Below are 15,638 nucleotides of genomic sequence, written 5' to 3' on the forward strand. Positions count from 1 at the left end.
GGGACTCATAGACCATATGGCCTGATATGTAGGGGCTGTCATGTCACAACTCTGTCTATAAAGGGACTCATAGACCATATGGCCTGATATGTAGGGGCTGTCATGTCACAACTCTGTCTATAAAGGGACTCATAGACCATATGGCCTATGCTATTGCTATATCTGATGGATGTCTTGCAGTCAAATGTTTCTATGTTAGATAAGATTGGACATTAAAGCCTCAGTATTAGGTGGATGACCTGCAGTCAAATGTTTATGTGTTTACTGGACAGTATTGACTATAATATGCTTATTGGACAATATTGACTATATTATGCTTAAAGTCATCCTGATTAAGAATCATTAAGTCATTTGCATATATTAATATCCTAGAGTTGGATATAATTTGTTTTGCTGTTCTCCTCTACAGCTGTGCTCCTGGATTATACACAGTCATCCCTTCACCTATTGTACAACCCAATGATACTCAAAAGAACAACCAACCAGCAATCGGGTAGGTAGTTAACATGTCTGACCCATATTATGGTTGCACTCTGAATTATTATGGTTTTCAATAGTGCATACTGAAAGTTATTGCTGTGGTATTTCTTGCAGACACCATGAAATATTTGACCAAATAAAACATTAAGTACTGAGTGGTATGACTGACACATTAGGTACCGAGTGGCATGACTGACACATTCAGTACTGAGTGGTATGACTGACACATTGAGCACTGAGTGGTATGACTGACACATTGAGCCCTGAGTGGTATGACTGACACATTGAGCACTGAGTGGTATGACTGACACATTGAGTACTGAGTGGTATGACTGATACATTGAGTACTGAGTGGTATGACTGACACATTGAGCCCTGAGTGGTATGACTGACACATTGAGCACTGAGTGGTATGACTGACACATTGAGCCCTGAGTGGTATGACTGACACATTGAGCACTGAGTGGTATGACTGACACATTGAGTACTGAGTGGTATGACTGATACATTAAGTACTGAGTGGTATGACTGACACATTGAGCCCTGAGTGGTATGACTGACACATTGAGCACTGAGTGGTATGACTGATACATTGAGTACTGAGTGGTATGACTGACACATTGAGCCCTGAGTGGTATGACTGACACATTGAGCACTGAGTGGTATGACTGACACATTGAGCCCTGAGTGGTATGACTGACACATTGAGCACTGAGTGGTATGACTGACACATTGAGTACTGAGTGGTATGACTGATACATTGAGTACTGAGTGGTATGACTGACACATTGAGCCCTGAGTGGTATGACTGACACATTGAGCTCTGTGTGGTATGACTGACACATTGAGAACTGAGTGGTATGACTTGCACATTGAGTACTGAGTGGTATGACTGACACATTGAGTATTGAGTGGTATGACTGACACATTGAGTACTGAGTGGTATGACTGACACATTGAGTACTGAGTGGTATGACTGACACATTGAGTACTGAGTGGTATGACTGACACATTCAGTACTGAGTGGTATGACTGACACATTGAGTACTGAGTGGTATGACTGATACATTGAGTACTGAGTGGTATGACTGACACATTGAGCCCTGAGTGGTATGACTGACACATTGAGCACTGAGTGGTATGACTGACACATTGAGCCCTGAGTGGTATGACTGACACATTGAGCACTGAGTGGTATGACTGACACATTGAGTACTGAGTGGTATGACTGATACATTGAGTACTGAGTGGTATGACTGACACATTGAGCCCTGAGTGGTATGACTGACACATTGAGCCCTGAGTGGTATGACTGACACATTGAGCACTGAGTGGTATGACTGGCACATTGAGTACTGAGTGGTATGACTGACACATTGAGTACTGAGTGGTATGACTGACACATTGAGTACTGAGTGGTATAACTGACACATTGAGTACTGAGTGGTATGACTGGCACATTGAGTACTGAGTGGTATGACTGACACATTCAGTACTGAGTGGTATGACTGACACATTCAGTACTGAGTGGTATGACTGACACATTCAGTACTGAGTGGTATGACTGACACATTGAGTACTGAGTGGTATGACTGATACATTAAGTACTGAGTGGTATGGTTGATGAGCAGGGTTTTACAATCTCTCTGTTGGAAATTTACTGAGAATAGCTTACTAAAGCTAATTACTTGAAAATTGAAAAATATTGTTTTGGGAAAATATTATCCAAATTTGAGCAAGTCCCGAAAAATGTATTCCAAACCTGTTTTCAAGGTATAAATAATTATTAGGTATGCCACATGTCAGGTAGTACATAATAAACAGTTTCCTTCTGTGGAATTCATGTTAAAAACACATTCATTCTTTGATATCAGTCAACCATTGACTACAAACATTACTAGGCACTCTCCTATCTTCTTCAATATTTTGAAATCATCTGTTGACACATTTACAGGTGGAGTTTATTCCAACTGTCAATAGGACTCGGTCTTCTTACCAAGACTGGATCTATCAGGAGTATGACCTTGTAGTCCACATAACCAATCCAAAACAATTATGATTTGTTTTTTTGTTTCTTTCCTGTTTAATGTTCCTCCTTTTATATTTCACACAAGATTTGCATCTCTTTGCCAATATGATACTGTGAGTGGTAACTGTTGTTGTTCACTGTTTGCAACCTATATGCCCATTGTATGTCAGTCAGTCAGTCAGTCAGTCAGGGGTTTTCAGTCAGTCACTCAATTTTTCAGTAAATTGTGTCATTGATAAAAAAAATGATATTCACCAAAAGGCTGGTCTAAGCTACTCACAATAGTTGTTCTTTCAACATTATCTGGTACTATAGTATGCTGTTAATGGTAGGCACTTCAAACAATGTTTCTATTTTCATGTTTAATATTTAGATCACAGAGCGATCCCACCAAGCAGACATCCTGCCATGGCCCAATACTCCTCCAGAACACCTACACTCACAAGTTAACTCCTGAATTAAAGAGAAAGGTATTCCTTGCAAAAATGGCCAAATTAAAGCCAAAAGAAGGATTAAAGGTATCACCAACTGAAGTCCAGAGAAAGGCATATCTTATAAAGTTAGGTGGATCAAAGAAAAAGAAGGATTTAAAATCCAAACAGGGTTTAACAAAGAATGCCAGAAAAGCAGTAAACATTAGAGCTGAACCAAGCACTAAAGGTCAACCCAAGAAGACTTTTGCCAGACCAGCCCAGAATAGGATTCGAAAAACCCCAAAGGAGAGAAAGGAAACACCACCACTTGAGAGGCCTTACAGGATTTACAATTTGAGAGAGATACAGAGGTTAGAAGGTTTCACTAAAGGACCAAGATTGAAGAAGGAAGGGTAAGCACTAATGAAAGGTTAACAATTGATTGAGGCTTCTTTCAAGCAGCTGTAAGGCAACTGGTTGCATTTCTATTGTATACCCTTGAGCACAGCATATACAATTAACTAGTTACATTAATGTTGCAAGAGGATTTATCATTCCTTGGGAAGCCTGTTACTCTTCTTTGCTATAAACATTGAACATGATCTAATATAGCTATTACTTCACTTTGAAAGTAGATGTAATGAAGCATAATCTACTTTTTGTGTAAATAGTATTTTTAGTTCAAGTCAAGATTAGTTGTAAACTTTTTGTATTTTTATATTTTATATATTGATGAACTAGTTACATCATCAGTACACTTCAGTACATCATCAGTACACTTCAGTACATCATGATTAAACAGCAAGTCAGCAGTGTCTACTTGGTGTGCTTCCATGCCCTTTAAGAGGAAATTGAGATAATATGCCATAACACATTGAACTATTTTATATTGCCGATATTAGTGGCCAATTTTCATATGTCACTCACTTTTCAAGCTACTTCAAGCTACTTTCAATCTCCTTGAATTGATAGGGATGATCTCAAGAGCAAACATATCAACACTACAAAAGCTAAAACTGTTTATTGTTTCCTCCGCAGGGACTCGGTGGCATGGAGAGCAATGGTGAAGACTTACCAATGTAAGCTTTGCAATTATAATACAACGTCCCCTCGTTCCATATGCCATCACCTGATCAAAAAACACAAGAAGGTTGTTGGTCCACTGTATGATACACTTTCTAATGAGAAGCTGCCCAATTCACAATCAGTTTTGCTTGATTTTGTTCTGGGAAATGATGTAACTTTTACTACAGGTTTGACTGATGAGGATGAGAAGAAACAAGCAAATGAAGTTGCTGTAAGCAAAAGTTCTGCCTCAGAATTTGCTGGTAAGGAAAATGAATCAGAAAGTCTAAGTGGGACAAAAACTATTCCTATGGAAATAGAAAGTGTACCATGTACTCAAGCAACCAATCACAATCAAGTTAACAGCACAGCTGAAGCGTATTCAAAACAAGGCTGTGTGGAGCAACCTAATTGGTCTGATTCACATTCTAACAGTGTTGACATGCAGTTAGCCAGTCAAGTGCCACTAGACATTCAACAACTCAATCAGAAGGAAGCAGACAGCTCCTCTGATATGCAAACAACCAATCAGAAGCTTCCAGACAGTTTCCTTGATATGCAAGCAACCAATCAGAAGCTTATAGACGGTGTTCCTGTTACCAAACCAACCAATCTGAAACAACCAGAAAGTGCCTCTGCTACCCAAACAACCAATGAGATCGACAGTGTTGGTAATATCTCAATAACAATTCCTCCATCTGATGTCAATACTACCAACCAGGAGTTACAAATCAAAAAGGTCCAAAGTGAAAAACAGATTGATAAAGAAATGGACAACAACATTTCACAAGAGAGTCTTTTCCTAGAAACTAACACTTTATTACCTGTTATTAGAAAATACACATATGTTACCATTAAATGTCCAAAATGCAATTTGAAAGTGGGAATGTTCAAACTATCCGGTCGGCACAGGTGTGAAAGGACTAGCAAAGATATACTATGTGAAGACTGTGGCATAGTGACCTCACTCACCACTTATCGCCGACATTACCAGATAGTACATTGCAAGAGTAAACCAGTCAAAAAAGTCAAATGTTCTCTTTGCGAAAAGGAAGTTTTTGAGAAGACTATGAGAAAGCACATGACAAGACATCACAGTGGTAAAAACTGGCAGGTGAAATGTCCTATATGTGGTAAGCAACTAGCATCCTCCCATCAGCTCCGTAAACATGAAGCAATCCATCGAGCTGAACTGCCACACAAATGTAACATCTGCTACCGTAGTTTTGCCCAGCGGACAAACATGACTAACCACATGAGGCAGCACACCGGTGAACAACCATATAAATGTGATCACTGCTCCAAGTGTTTCACACACAAAGTCAGTTTGAAAACTCATCTCAAAAAGTACCATGGCATTGACCTTTGGAAAGAAGGTCACACAGGAGGTGGTAGACCAAAAAAGACCAAAAAGGATTAAATTCATATTCTACTCGGCACTGTAAAAGGACAAGAGGTTCTGTCATACCCAATGGGTTAGAGAGGAGCAAAATGCATCCCCCCTTACCATCCTTTAGAATAACTGATGGGAAGATCTCCAAACTCCAGTTGTACTTTTCCCTTATACACAATGGCTACTGCTGCATTGGTATTAAATTATATATGTATTTATAGTATAGAAATTGCTCACTCTAGTTTAAAAGCATTTTTAAGTTGTTGTTCTTGTATTTTTCTACTCGCCAAAGTTTTCCACAATAATAGTATGACTCTTGCCATTTCAGTGTTTATGCCATTGTAGCCAAAAGATATAACCATAACAGAGCATTAGGCACACTCAACAAGATATTCTTTGTTCTACTTAACGATTATATTCTTCTAGATCTCAGGTAGCACACAGCGAACATTTTAACCTGTAAATATTTTTATCAGGTACAACAAAAGTGTACTTCGTATATCTCTAGTTAATTGTATTTCTTACCTAATTTTTTATTCCTAAAGGAATCTATGCGTTGGTGATGACATGTGTTTCACAATTTGACACCAAATGACTGTTGACCTCCACCAAAAACAATAGGCATCTTGTACTCAATGTGGTACTTCTACACACCACCCAAGCTTCCCTTCTTGAGATATCATGTTTACAAGGTTAGCACAAATTAACCCCTGGTGACCCCACATGACCTTTAACCTCCACTGTGGTATTTCTACACACCCAAACATGAGATCTGCCCAAGCTTCCCTTCTTGAGATATCATGTTTACAAGGTTAGCACAAACTAACCCCTGGTGACCCCACATGACCTTTAACCTCCACTGTGGTATTTCTACACACCCAAACTTGAGATCTGCCCAAGCTTCCCTTCTGGAGATATCATGTTTACAAGGTTTTCATAAGTTGACCCCTAGTGACCCCAAATGACCTCCATAAAGAACAATAGGCTTCTTGTACTTAATGTGGTACATCTACACACCAAAATGAAATTGGTCTAACCTTTCATTCTTGAGATATGGTGTTTACAAGCTTGGTATCACAAACTCATCACACATACGCCATCATGATAACAAAGGTTACGATTACCCTCAAAAACCAAAATTATCTGAATTGATCTTGTTACACATGAACCCCATTTTATGGTGCCACTGATGTGGCTGTCCTCAGAATAATTTGAACTAGGTGCAAACTGTACAGTAGGCTATACTTCCAGGATACAAGTGTGTAATCCTAGAAGTCTAAAAGCCTTAGTTTCTCTAACCATTTGCTTTTTTCAAGTATTTTTGTACAGAAATAAACAGTCCTAAAAGCAACAATCTTAATTGTATTTTGTACTCATTTACTAATGTTGTGTGGTTTGAGACATGGCATTGCACACACTTCCAGCATTATTGATTATAATTCCTCTACATGGCTATGCTTAGGCATAGTTGTAGCTGCATCAGCATTCACCATAACATGATAGTAAAAATTAATTGTCTCTTGGAGATTTATAAGGCTGATTCTTTCGTTGATGCCATGGAAACGCTGAAGATCACTCGGTAGCATAAACGTTGGACAAACACGGTATATCTGTTTGGTCATATTCCAGTAAAACTTTGTATCTGTGTTTCCTATGGACATACCTGAGTTTGGAACAATAAGTTAATAAATGGTGAAAAAAGGAGCACCAACACCCTTTTAACAAATATTCATTCAGTGTGTAATGGTTATTGTGGCATGGCTACCATGACGGAGGGTCACGGCTACTGCACAGGGAGGGTCATGGCTACTGTGACAGGGAGGGTCACGGCTACCGTGACAGGGAGGGTCACGGCTACCGTGACAGGGAGGGTCACTGCTACCGTGAAAAATTTGGGGCCAATACTTATAATTCAGAAGTGTAGCAGGTTAATCCAGTGATAACTTATTGTTGCCAGGCAACATAAGACAACAGTTATGAAACTAGAGCAGTTAGTCTGGGTATAAGTTTCATGGTTTATCTTTTAAATCTTACAAAATCCTAATTTTAGTATTTTGAACATAATTGGTCTATCTTGCATATTTGAAGACAACTTTCAATTCATTTTAGTTACAGAATAATGGATCCACACTTGTATCAACAATAGTTATTCAAATATGGACACACATTGATATCATAAAATCTTTCATATTGTAATTTTCTGCCCAGAATTGTTACATAAACATATAACCAAGCTGTAAGCACTATATCCAGTTGGGTCTTTCAACTGATAATGAATTTCAGGGAATCATTTAGATAAGCATTTTTTACATTTATTGATCTGTTTATTATAAGAAAATGAAAATTCTTCTTTGTTGTGAATCAATTTGGTAATTTTGCCATGCAATAACTAATTCCCTGAGCTGTTTTTAAGTTAAAAGTAAATCAAATTTACCTGGTGCAATAAGTGCTGTTGGGAAGACTTGCTTGAGGCTGCGGGCTATCACTTGGTATCCAAAGACTTCATCCCCGTACGGTGAGATAGGTGCGGGATCAATATCCCACTCCTCTCTTTGCTGAATCTTCACTCTGGGATCACTGATCAGTTTCCGATCATATTCAATAACCTAAACAGAAAATATAGCAATTGAGGCACTGGCAGTATAAACGTACTGATGAAGAATGCTTTAACATTTATAGAATGCGTAATGAACAACTCAAAAACACAGCAGGGAAACTGATACATCACAACATGACTTAATCAAAGATTCATTTCTAAGGTCAGCCTTGTCTATGGAGAAAAATTACAAGAATCAGTCTTCACACCCTCCCCCCAACCCCCCCCCCCCCCCAACCTCAAATGGAGTGATCTGTCTAACAGCTCACTATTGATTGTAACTATTGATTATAACTTTCAGAATATGTGGGTGTATATAGTGATTTCCAAAGATTGTGATATTAATTATGAATACTGGTTTTTACCAATATTCAAGACACTATAACATTACATTAACCTGTCCATAACAACTTGAATAAGTATAGCTACTGACATATGACATCAAATTGAGGATATATTGGTGAGACACAATGACATAGACTGCTAGTCAAAGGAAAACCAGGAAGGTTACCTATTTGAGAGATATATACATGCCTTGTGCAGGAGGTCGTACTGGATTGAGGACAGTGGACTGAATAGCCAGACTGTCCATCACATTTCTGGTCAGCCTTATTTGAATATACTCACTGTCTGAATTGACTGGGCAGGATGAATGCGATGGTTAATCACACCCCAAGCAGCTGGTGGCAAAACATTGATCTGTAAAACATAATATCATTCATTTACAGGTATTACAAACTTACCATAGCAACACTAAATGAACATATTGGCTGATTAATGTAAAACAAAACTGTTAAATTTGTTAACCAAAAACCATTAAAGGGTAGAGAATTACCTTAGTGCCTCCTCCAACCATAGTGACGCTTGAAGTAGTTCGAATTGCTGCATTAGTGGATGGTTTCTGTGACAAGAACCTACAATCAGAAATAGCAATCCACATGAAGGTTACTTCCAATATGGTATACAAGTAATTTTACTATTCTCAATTTAAATCGATTGGTGTCCTCCTATAGTCTGTGACACTTCTTCCAAAAATGAATATCATTCAACCTATCGGTAAAGAGAAAAGGTTATAATGGGTGTGACAGTTCCCTGGTCACAAATTTTGAAATTTCTTACATTTCAGAGTATTCACAAATTGTCAAAAGTTTGCTATTATTGACAATTTGATCTTTTTTAGCATAAGAAATATCAGCACATATTTTCAAATAATAATCCAGCAATTATCTTGTTGGAAGTTCTTATTGGAACAACTAGATATTTTTAGTCATTGATTATTGTAACAACATAGCATAATGGGTGAGACAGCTCCCTGGTCCGTGGCACAAATTTCCACCATGAATACTTCTAGAAGATAACATTAACTAGGAGTGTGACATCAAGGCTTAACAGTATAGTCTCAGTTTCTTAACCTGATGTATACATCATCATGCATATGTGCATTTTACATTTGCCTGTTGTATGAGACTGCAAAGTTAACCAAAGCTTACACAAATATATGAACAATGACACCTACTGTCTTGTTTGTTACCCATCACCATTAGCTATGACTAACAATGTAACAAACATCTCCAACACACAGGTAACCCTACTTAGAAAAGAGGTCACAGCTATACCTACCAGGTCACTAATGGACTGAAAAACCATAAGTTAGTTAGCACAAACTTGAGAGGAAAAGCAGCCTGCCAGAGAATATTGAGACATTACAGATAATTAGTTCTATTTAAAGGTTAGTATCACACAGAGCTTGGCAATAGAGAGGAAATACTTGGAGAAACAGGTAATCCTGGGTGCTGTAAATCTATGAGGTCCAACCACCACCTTTAACCTGTATGATAAGAAAAGTGATGTAATCAGGAGAGTCCACACCAACTATCCCTTACCTCTACCCTCTCCTGAGAAGTCAAATAATGACCACAAAATATGCCACTATTTCCCTCTTGTATTTCCCTTTGCATCAAAATAATTGTGATAGGCAGGTGGCAATGATAAAGATAATCAAATCTTGGCAATAAGACATGAAAATATTAGTTACATCAAATTAACATTATTTTGTTCCATGATCCATTCATCCCCCAGAGCCAGTTTGCCACTCCCTGCTAACCTTTTACAAAGTAATGTGTCATTAAGTTGCTCCTTGTAAGTATCCTTACTACAGTGCTTACCTCTGGAGCTAAAGCTTCAAGTAAAGCTTTCTCTGGGCCACGACCAAACATGACAGGATGTTGATTTTGTTCAATTCTGTCAATAGGAAATGTGAAAATAGCTACAAATTGAATGCCATTTACAAGCACACACACACACATAGATATACCACAAACATACAAATGTATGCATGCTATCATGATAGCAAATGTCACTGATAACATCATACCAAACTCAAACCTCTTTAAAGAGGTAACAATTGTTAGCTGCATCTGAAGTATTTGACAGGGTCATATCTCTCATTTGAAACAACTCGTTCTGAAAGTTTGACATTTCAACTGATAAAATGTATAAACTTTCTGTGAAAAACAAAAATGTTCTTCAAAATTTCACTGGTTTGAATACATTTCCTTCACCTGGATTATAATTTACTTCTGCCTCTGAGTAGAGGTTCAAATAGGATTCATCACCCAGCAGTCCTGTGCAACAACAGGAATGATTTGATAAGAGTATGAACCTGATGATGTATTTCTGAGGATATTCGAGACAACACATCATTTTCTTAAGGTGCCCTCAATCATATTATATGTCTTCCATTATAAGTTAATCTGACAGGAGCATGCTTTAGAAACACTCAGCAGAACTAGCTAGCCTTCATGAAGTGCAGTCTGTCCAGTAATGGTTAAGATATACAATATGAAGTTTTACCTGGATAAAGCCTTTGCAAGAACACCAATGTTAGACTCCTTTCCTGGCATTGATGAATGACCGGATGGAATGTCCTCAACAGAGACATTTAATGTAACCGCTCCCTTCTCTGCGACACCGATTCTGAAAGGAGATTTAGAGTCAGAGTACCGTAATGGAAGGACTGTATATATATGTACACAGAGGTACAATTAGAGACAACCATTATTATTTGCTTAGTGGCCTTCAAAATGTCTGCCTACTGCCTACCTCTGGATTTTATCCGATGGGACAATTTCATTGGTCTGTCTAATTATTGTAACATACACTGTGGTTTCCTGCCAGTTCCATAAGCAGACATAGCAATGCTCAGCACACTTTCCTTGCAGTTAAAGTTTACTGACGATTTTCCCTGTGGTAACGTCTACGGTTTAGAAGTACGCCTCAAAAGCTGGCTGGAGAAGCCCAGATATCAAAAAGGCATAAGAAAAGTTCTTGTTAGAATTTACCACTTACAAGGCCACGGCTGGTTCTACCCAATCAAGGACCCCCTTAAGTACAGTCATTCCCTCATCCAGAAGAAACTGAAGGTCTTCGGTACGAGCTGCAAGCACTTTACTAATTGCTTCGGCTCCTTGGTGGCCAGACACCTGCAAATTCAGTAAATCATTTGACGTACTTTTATCCATGAAATAAGAAATGATAAGTTAGGCAGAATTTACCAAAAACTGCAACTGCGCTTGATCGTCAAATTGATATAAAATTGATATTTTAACCAATTCACATATATATGTAATAAATATTTCAGCCAATTCATATATATATGTAATACATATTTCAACCAATTCACATATATGTCATACATATTTCAACCAATTCACATACATAGGTGATACATATTTCAACCAATTCACATATTATATGGGATACACATTTCAAACAATTCACATACATAGGTGATACATATTTCAACCAATTCACATATATGTGTCATACATATTTCAACCAATTCACATACATAGGTGATACATATTTCAACCAATTAACATATTATATGTGATACATATTTCAACCAATTCACATATATATATGTGACTCATATTTACACCAGAATGACTACTTTGGAATACATACTCCAACATCTAGGAATTTGTCTAAATCATTTACCTCTTCATCATGGCCTAGTCCGATAAAGAATGACCTGTGTGGGGGATTTCCACTCTTCAAACGAAATTCCAATGCCTCCATGATACCCTACTGGAAATAAATTACAAACATAGACAAAGGGTTACTGGTGGCCTCCAAAAAACCATAAGAAGGATTCACCCAACGCCTCCATGATACCCTACTGGAAATAAATTACAAACATAGACATAGGGTTACTGGTGGCCTCCAAAAAACCATAAGAAGGATTCACCCAACGCCTCACACTAACCATGCACAGTTGCTCAGTCTTTAGACATTACTTGAACTATATAATTGAATTACCTTTTTAATCACAAATCGAGTTAGATTATTACCAAGTACAACTTGTACAAATGTGTTATTTTGTCAACTATTCCTTATAATATACTTTCAGCACACAGTGTCTGTGACTAGAAACATAACATTGAATATATGGAAATTATTGCCTATATTATTTCCTTTAGGCTACAGCTATGGATAATGTTTCAATGAATAACAAACCTTGCCTGGACAAAACAAAATTGATACCATTGCTTGATAAGTTAGTGTAATTGAGGGGTGAAAAGTAGGAAAACCATGGATGGACACATTGAGTCACTTACCACAATTGTATTTTTATTATCAATTGTACCTCGTCCATAAAGATATCCATCCTTAATTCTTCCTTCAAATGGTGGCACTTCCCAAATTTGATCATCTACAGGGACAACATCCATGTGTCCCATTAAGAGATAGGGTTTCAAGGAGGGATCAGACCCCTGTACTGTGTACAAGAGACTGTAAGTATTGACTACTTCTCTTTTGATGAACTTTGAACTGTGAATATGGGGATATGCTGTAGAGAAAGAACAAAAATATATCACTGCTTGGCATAAAAACAATTCATGAGATGATTAAAGTCAGCTGGTTATTATTAGTTTGACTGCAAATGTTTAATTTGTTATCATAATATCATTTCGCCACAAACTAGTTAATTGTACATGTATTTAAGTGAGTATATAATCAATATGTTCCAAAGTATTAACATACTCAATTATCAATTCATCATTTTGCATAAAATTACTACTTATTTAAGTCAACATTCTAACCTTTCAATAGCATCTCCATACTCATATGATAGTATTTCATAACAAATTGCAGAAAAGACAATGTTCATGACTCATTTAACTTACATTTTTCTAACAAATGATGTACTTGTTTAATTTCTGCAAGCATGATATTGGAAGAGCTCCAGGCGATGGTTTTGATTTGCAGTATCTCCTGAAAGTTTGAGATCATGGCATCTGTTAACTTAATGAAGTCTGCATCTGAAGGAGAACATTGGCCAACATTTGGTTGCTGGGAGGGGTAAGTCAATGTCCTAATCAACATCAAAGTTACCAAGACAATGAGTCCCACAAAGAAAACCTTTGACAGATAGCTGAATATCCCTGTCATTCTGCACATTAAGAACCTGTGAATGAAAATAGTTAAATATAAACATCAATAGCTTACATGAATTGCATATATCCCTGTCAGCCTGTACATTAGAGCCTGCAAATGAAAATAGTTAAATCTAAATATCAATATCTTACATGAATTGTAAAACAGGGATCCTTAAAGGCATTGAAGACTCGCCCCAAACCGCGTGCCGCCCTCTGAAAAAGTTAACTTTCGTTGCTTGCAAGTGAAGTTTTTTTCTTGTCCCTACAAAATGCAGACAGTAATGAAACGTGATACCTTGTTATATTTTATCTAGACCTAAGATGTCCATCGCTGCTATATACACTGTGATGTGGGTATATTGACCGTAGCTGCATGTATTGACGTACTGTACACTAGTGTCTAATTACCGACGGTAGCAAGCTGTGTTTGTATTTTCTGGGATCGATGGTGGTGTCTAACACTTCTGTTACATCTCATTCGAAACTAGGTCAGATTACCGGCATGAGACATTTCTTTGTGCGCAAGTCTTCACTCCCTTTAAAGCTCCAAAATATTCATATTATATATCAATGATGATCATGGATGAAACAACTACACACTAAGGTATAAAAGAAAGAACGAATATTAACTTCTGTAACTTTCTTTGATCTTTTGTATTGTAGTCTCACTTACTATCCGGGTATACAATTGAAGTAGTCTACTTATAACAAACTGTGCAATACTGACTTTATAATTCTGTCATAGGACCTAAGTTATTATATAAATATGCCTCAGAAAGTATCATTTGCTTTCTTTTTAATTATTTCTTGGGAGGTACCCCAAGACCTGCCTACTGTACATGGGAATTAACATGAAATATGCAACCACCAAAACACTCAGAGGCCCTCATATTTCCACCATCCCTTTAAAAGTATAGTTTCAGTCGATAGCCCTTGATATCAAAATTGACTCAAAGTGAGATTGGAGGGGGGGGGGGGTCAACATTGATATCATGTTGATTTGGAAGATATGGACAAATAACACATAACTGATACAATACTAATACCACAACATGCCAATGACTGACTGAACAAAGACCAGTTCTTGCAAATTATACAAGGCTCCATATAGCATTGCTTGTGTGTGCCCTATACCTTCATCTTCGAGTTGTTAGTAAGACCTAAACTAGGTCTTTCATAGCCTCACGTAATGCCCTGGCCTAACTTGGGCCTAATGTTATTCTTTATTTATCATAGTATTACTGGTGATTATCCACCGCCCCTTACATTTTCGTAATCTGCTATTGTAGAGTTTAAATGTTCTACCAAGTACCAGTTGAATCGTGGATGAGCCCGTGTTACTGTCGTGACATGAAATCTTGTGACACTGATTTGATCACCCCAAGAGCACAGCACCACTCCAATGTTCACCCTAGCGAAATTGTCGGGCATGCAATGATTGCAGGTAATACGTCACCATGCTACTCTCTAAAAGTATGTTTGTTCTAACCGTACATTAGAGCCAAATACCTAGGTTACGCTACCGAGCACGAGAGATGTGTAACGCACAGTACGAAAGTCAAGGTGAGCTATCTCAATCTATCAATTGATAAGAATCAGACAAAAGAAATAGCTCAGTACCTTGGTCTCTTACTACGTGATTGCGCAATATCCAGGGGCTTCTAACTGCAGCTCCCTGGATGGCATACCACGAGTACGTCACTTTGTCGGCGTCTGTGATTCCCCCCCCCCCCCACCCTTCCTATGTACAAACCTTGCCACAAGCGTCCGGTACGCTTGTCTCATCAAATGTACCTACTTGCTACCCATCTGCGCATATATCGGCCTTTGTTTTCAAAATAGTGGTAAATTAGGTTCCGACCCCAACGCATTTTGCTACGGTATTCCATACAATGTTCGGTTCCTCGAAAGTTACCAAATCGGATGCATTTTCTGGACAATTGAATGAGAGAAAACTCACTGCAATGAAATGGCTTGGCAATGATTAAACAATAAGGACCGTTTGAGAACTATGTACGTCTGATACATAACAATTTAATATAACATGGGCTGAATAATTCAATCCTTTCTGTTACTTTAAAACAGAGGTATTCATTCCTTGTATGTGCAGTTCTGTAAAATCACCAAAGTTGTTTGTTTGCAAGAACAATTGATCTAAAAGATCAACTGATATTGATCTCCACACCTCCTTTATCCATAACTCTTGGCTAGAACTTTGAAG

General features: G+C 37.8%; 2 protein-coding genes across 6 annotated transcripts in view; one reads left to right on the forward strand and one right to left on the reverse strand.

Moving 5' to 3' along the window:
• The window catches only part of LOC139964443 (uncharacterized), a 28,073-nt gene extending 21,854 nt beyond the window's left edge, over positions 1-6,219 (forward strand). For all 3 annotated transcript variants that reach the window (XM_071966000.1, XM_071966001.1, XM_071966002.1), the window contains 3 exons: positions 410-493; positions 2,883-3,335; positions 3,961-6,219. In XM_071966000.1, coding sequence (XP_071822101.1) covers positions 410-493; positions 2,883-3,335; positions 3,961-5,407 — 1,984 coding nt within the window. In that variant the 3' untranslated portion in view covers positions 5,408-6,219. The remainder of the gene's footprint in view (positions 1-409; positions 494-2,882; positions 3,336-3,960) is intronic.
• LOC139964445 (N-fatty-acyl-amino acid synthase/hydrolase PM20D1-like) lies at positions 5,888-15,627 on the reverse strand. Of its 3 annotated transcripts, none has more exons than XM_071966006.1 (12): positions 15,038-15,627; positions 13,166-13,446; positions 12,596-12,828; positions 11,976-12,062; positions 11,325-11,458; positions 10,830-10,952; positions 10,142-10,217; positions 9,597-9,658; positions 8,812-8,890; positions 8,604-8,675; positions 7,815-7,986; positions 5,888-7,043 (listed from the first exon to the last, which is right to left on the reverse strand). In XM_071966006.1, the coding sequence occupies exons 2-12, from the start codon at positions 13,437-13,439 to the stop codon at positions 6,814-6,816; spliced, it is 1,542 nt and encodes a 513-aa protein (XP_071822107.1). In that variant the 5' UTR covers positions 13,440-13,446; positions 15,038-15,627; the 3' UTR covers positions 5,888-6,813. The 3 variants fall into 3 exon arrangements, with proteins under 3 accessions (XP_071822107.1, XP_071822105.1, XP_071822106.1); XM_071966004.1 differs by lacking the exon at positions 15,038-15,627 and adding an exon at positions 14,730-14,978; XM_071966005.1 differs by lacking the exon at positions 15,038-15,627 and adding an exon at positions 14,684-14,897.
• Positions 15,628-15,638: the final 11 nt, after the last annotated feature.

This window comes from Apostichopus japonicus, chromosome 23 (assembly GCF_037975245.1).
Source record: "Apostichopus japonicus isolate 1M-3 chromosome 23, ASM3797524v1, whole genome shotgun sequence".
In the NCBI taxonomy this organism is placed as follows: Eukaryota; Metazoa; Echinodermata; class Holothuroidea; order Aspidochirotida; family Stichopodidae; genus Apostichopus; species Apostichopus japonicus.

Coding starts and splice junctions, on each gene's coding strand:
- LOC139964445 (XM_071966004.1), bottom strand. CDS start 14,848: ATGCCCGACAATTTCGCTAGGGTGAACATTGGAGTGGTGCTGTGCTCT. Junction 13,447..14,729: donor GCTCATCCACGATTCAACTG/GTACTTGGTAGA, acceptor TTTCATTCACAG/GTTCTTAATGTGCAGAATGA. Junction 8,891..9,596: donor TTCAGTCCATTAGTGACCTG/GTAGGTATAGCT, acceptor TTCTGATTGTAG/GTTCTTGTCACAGAAACCAT.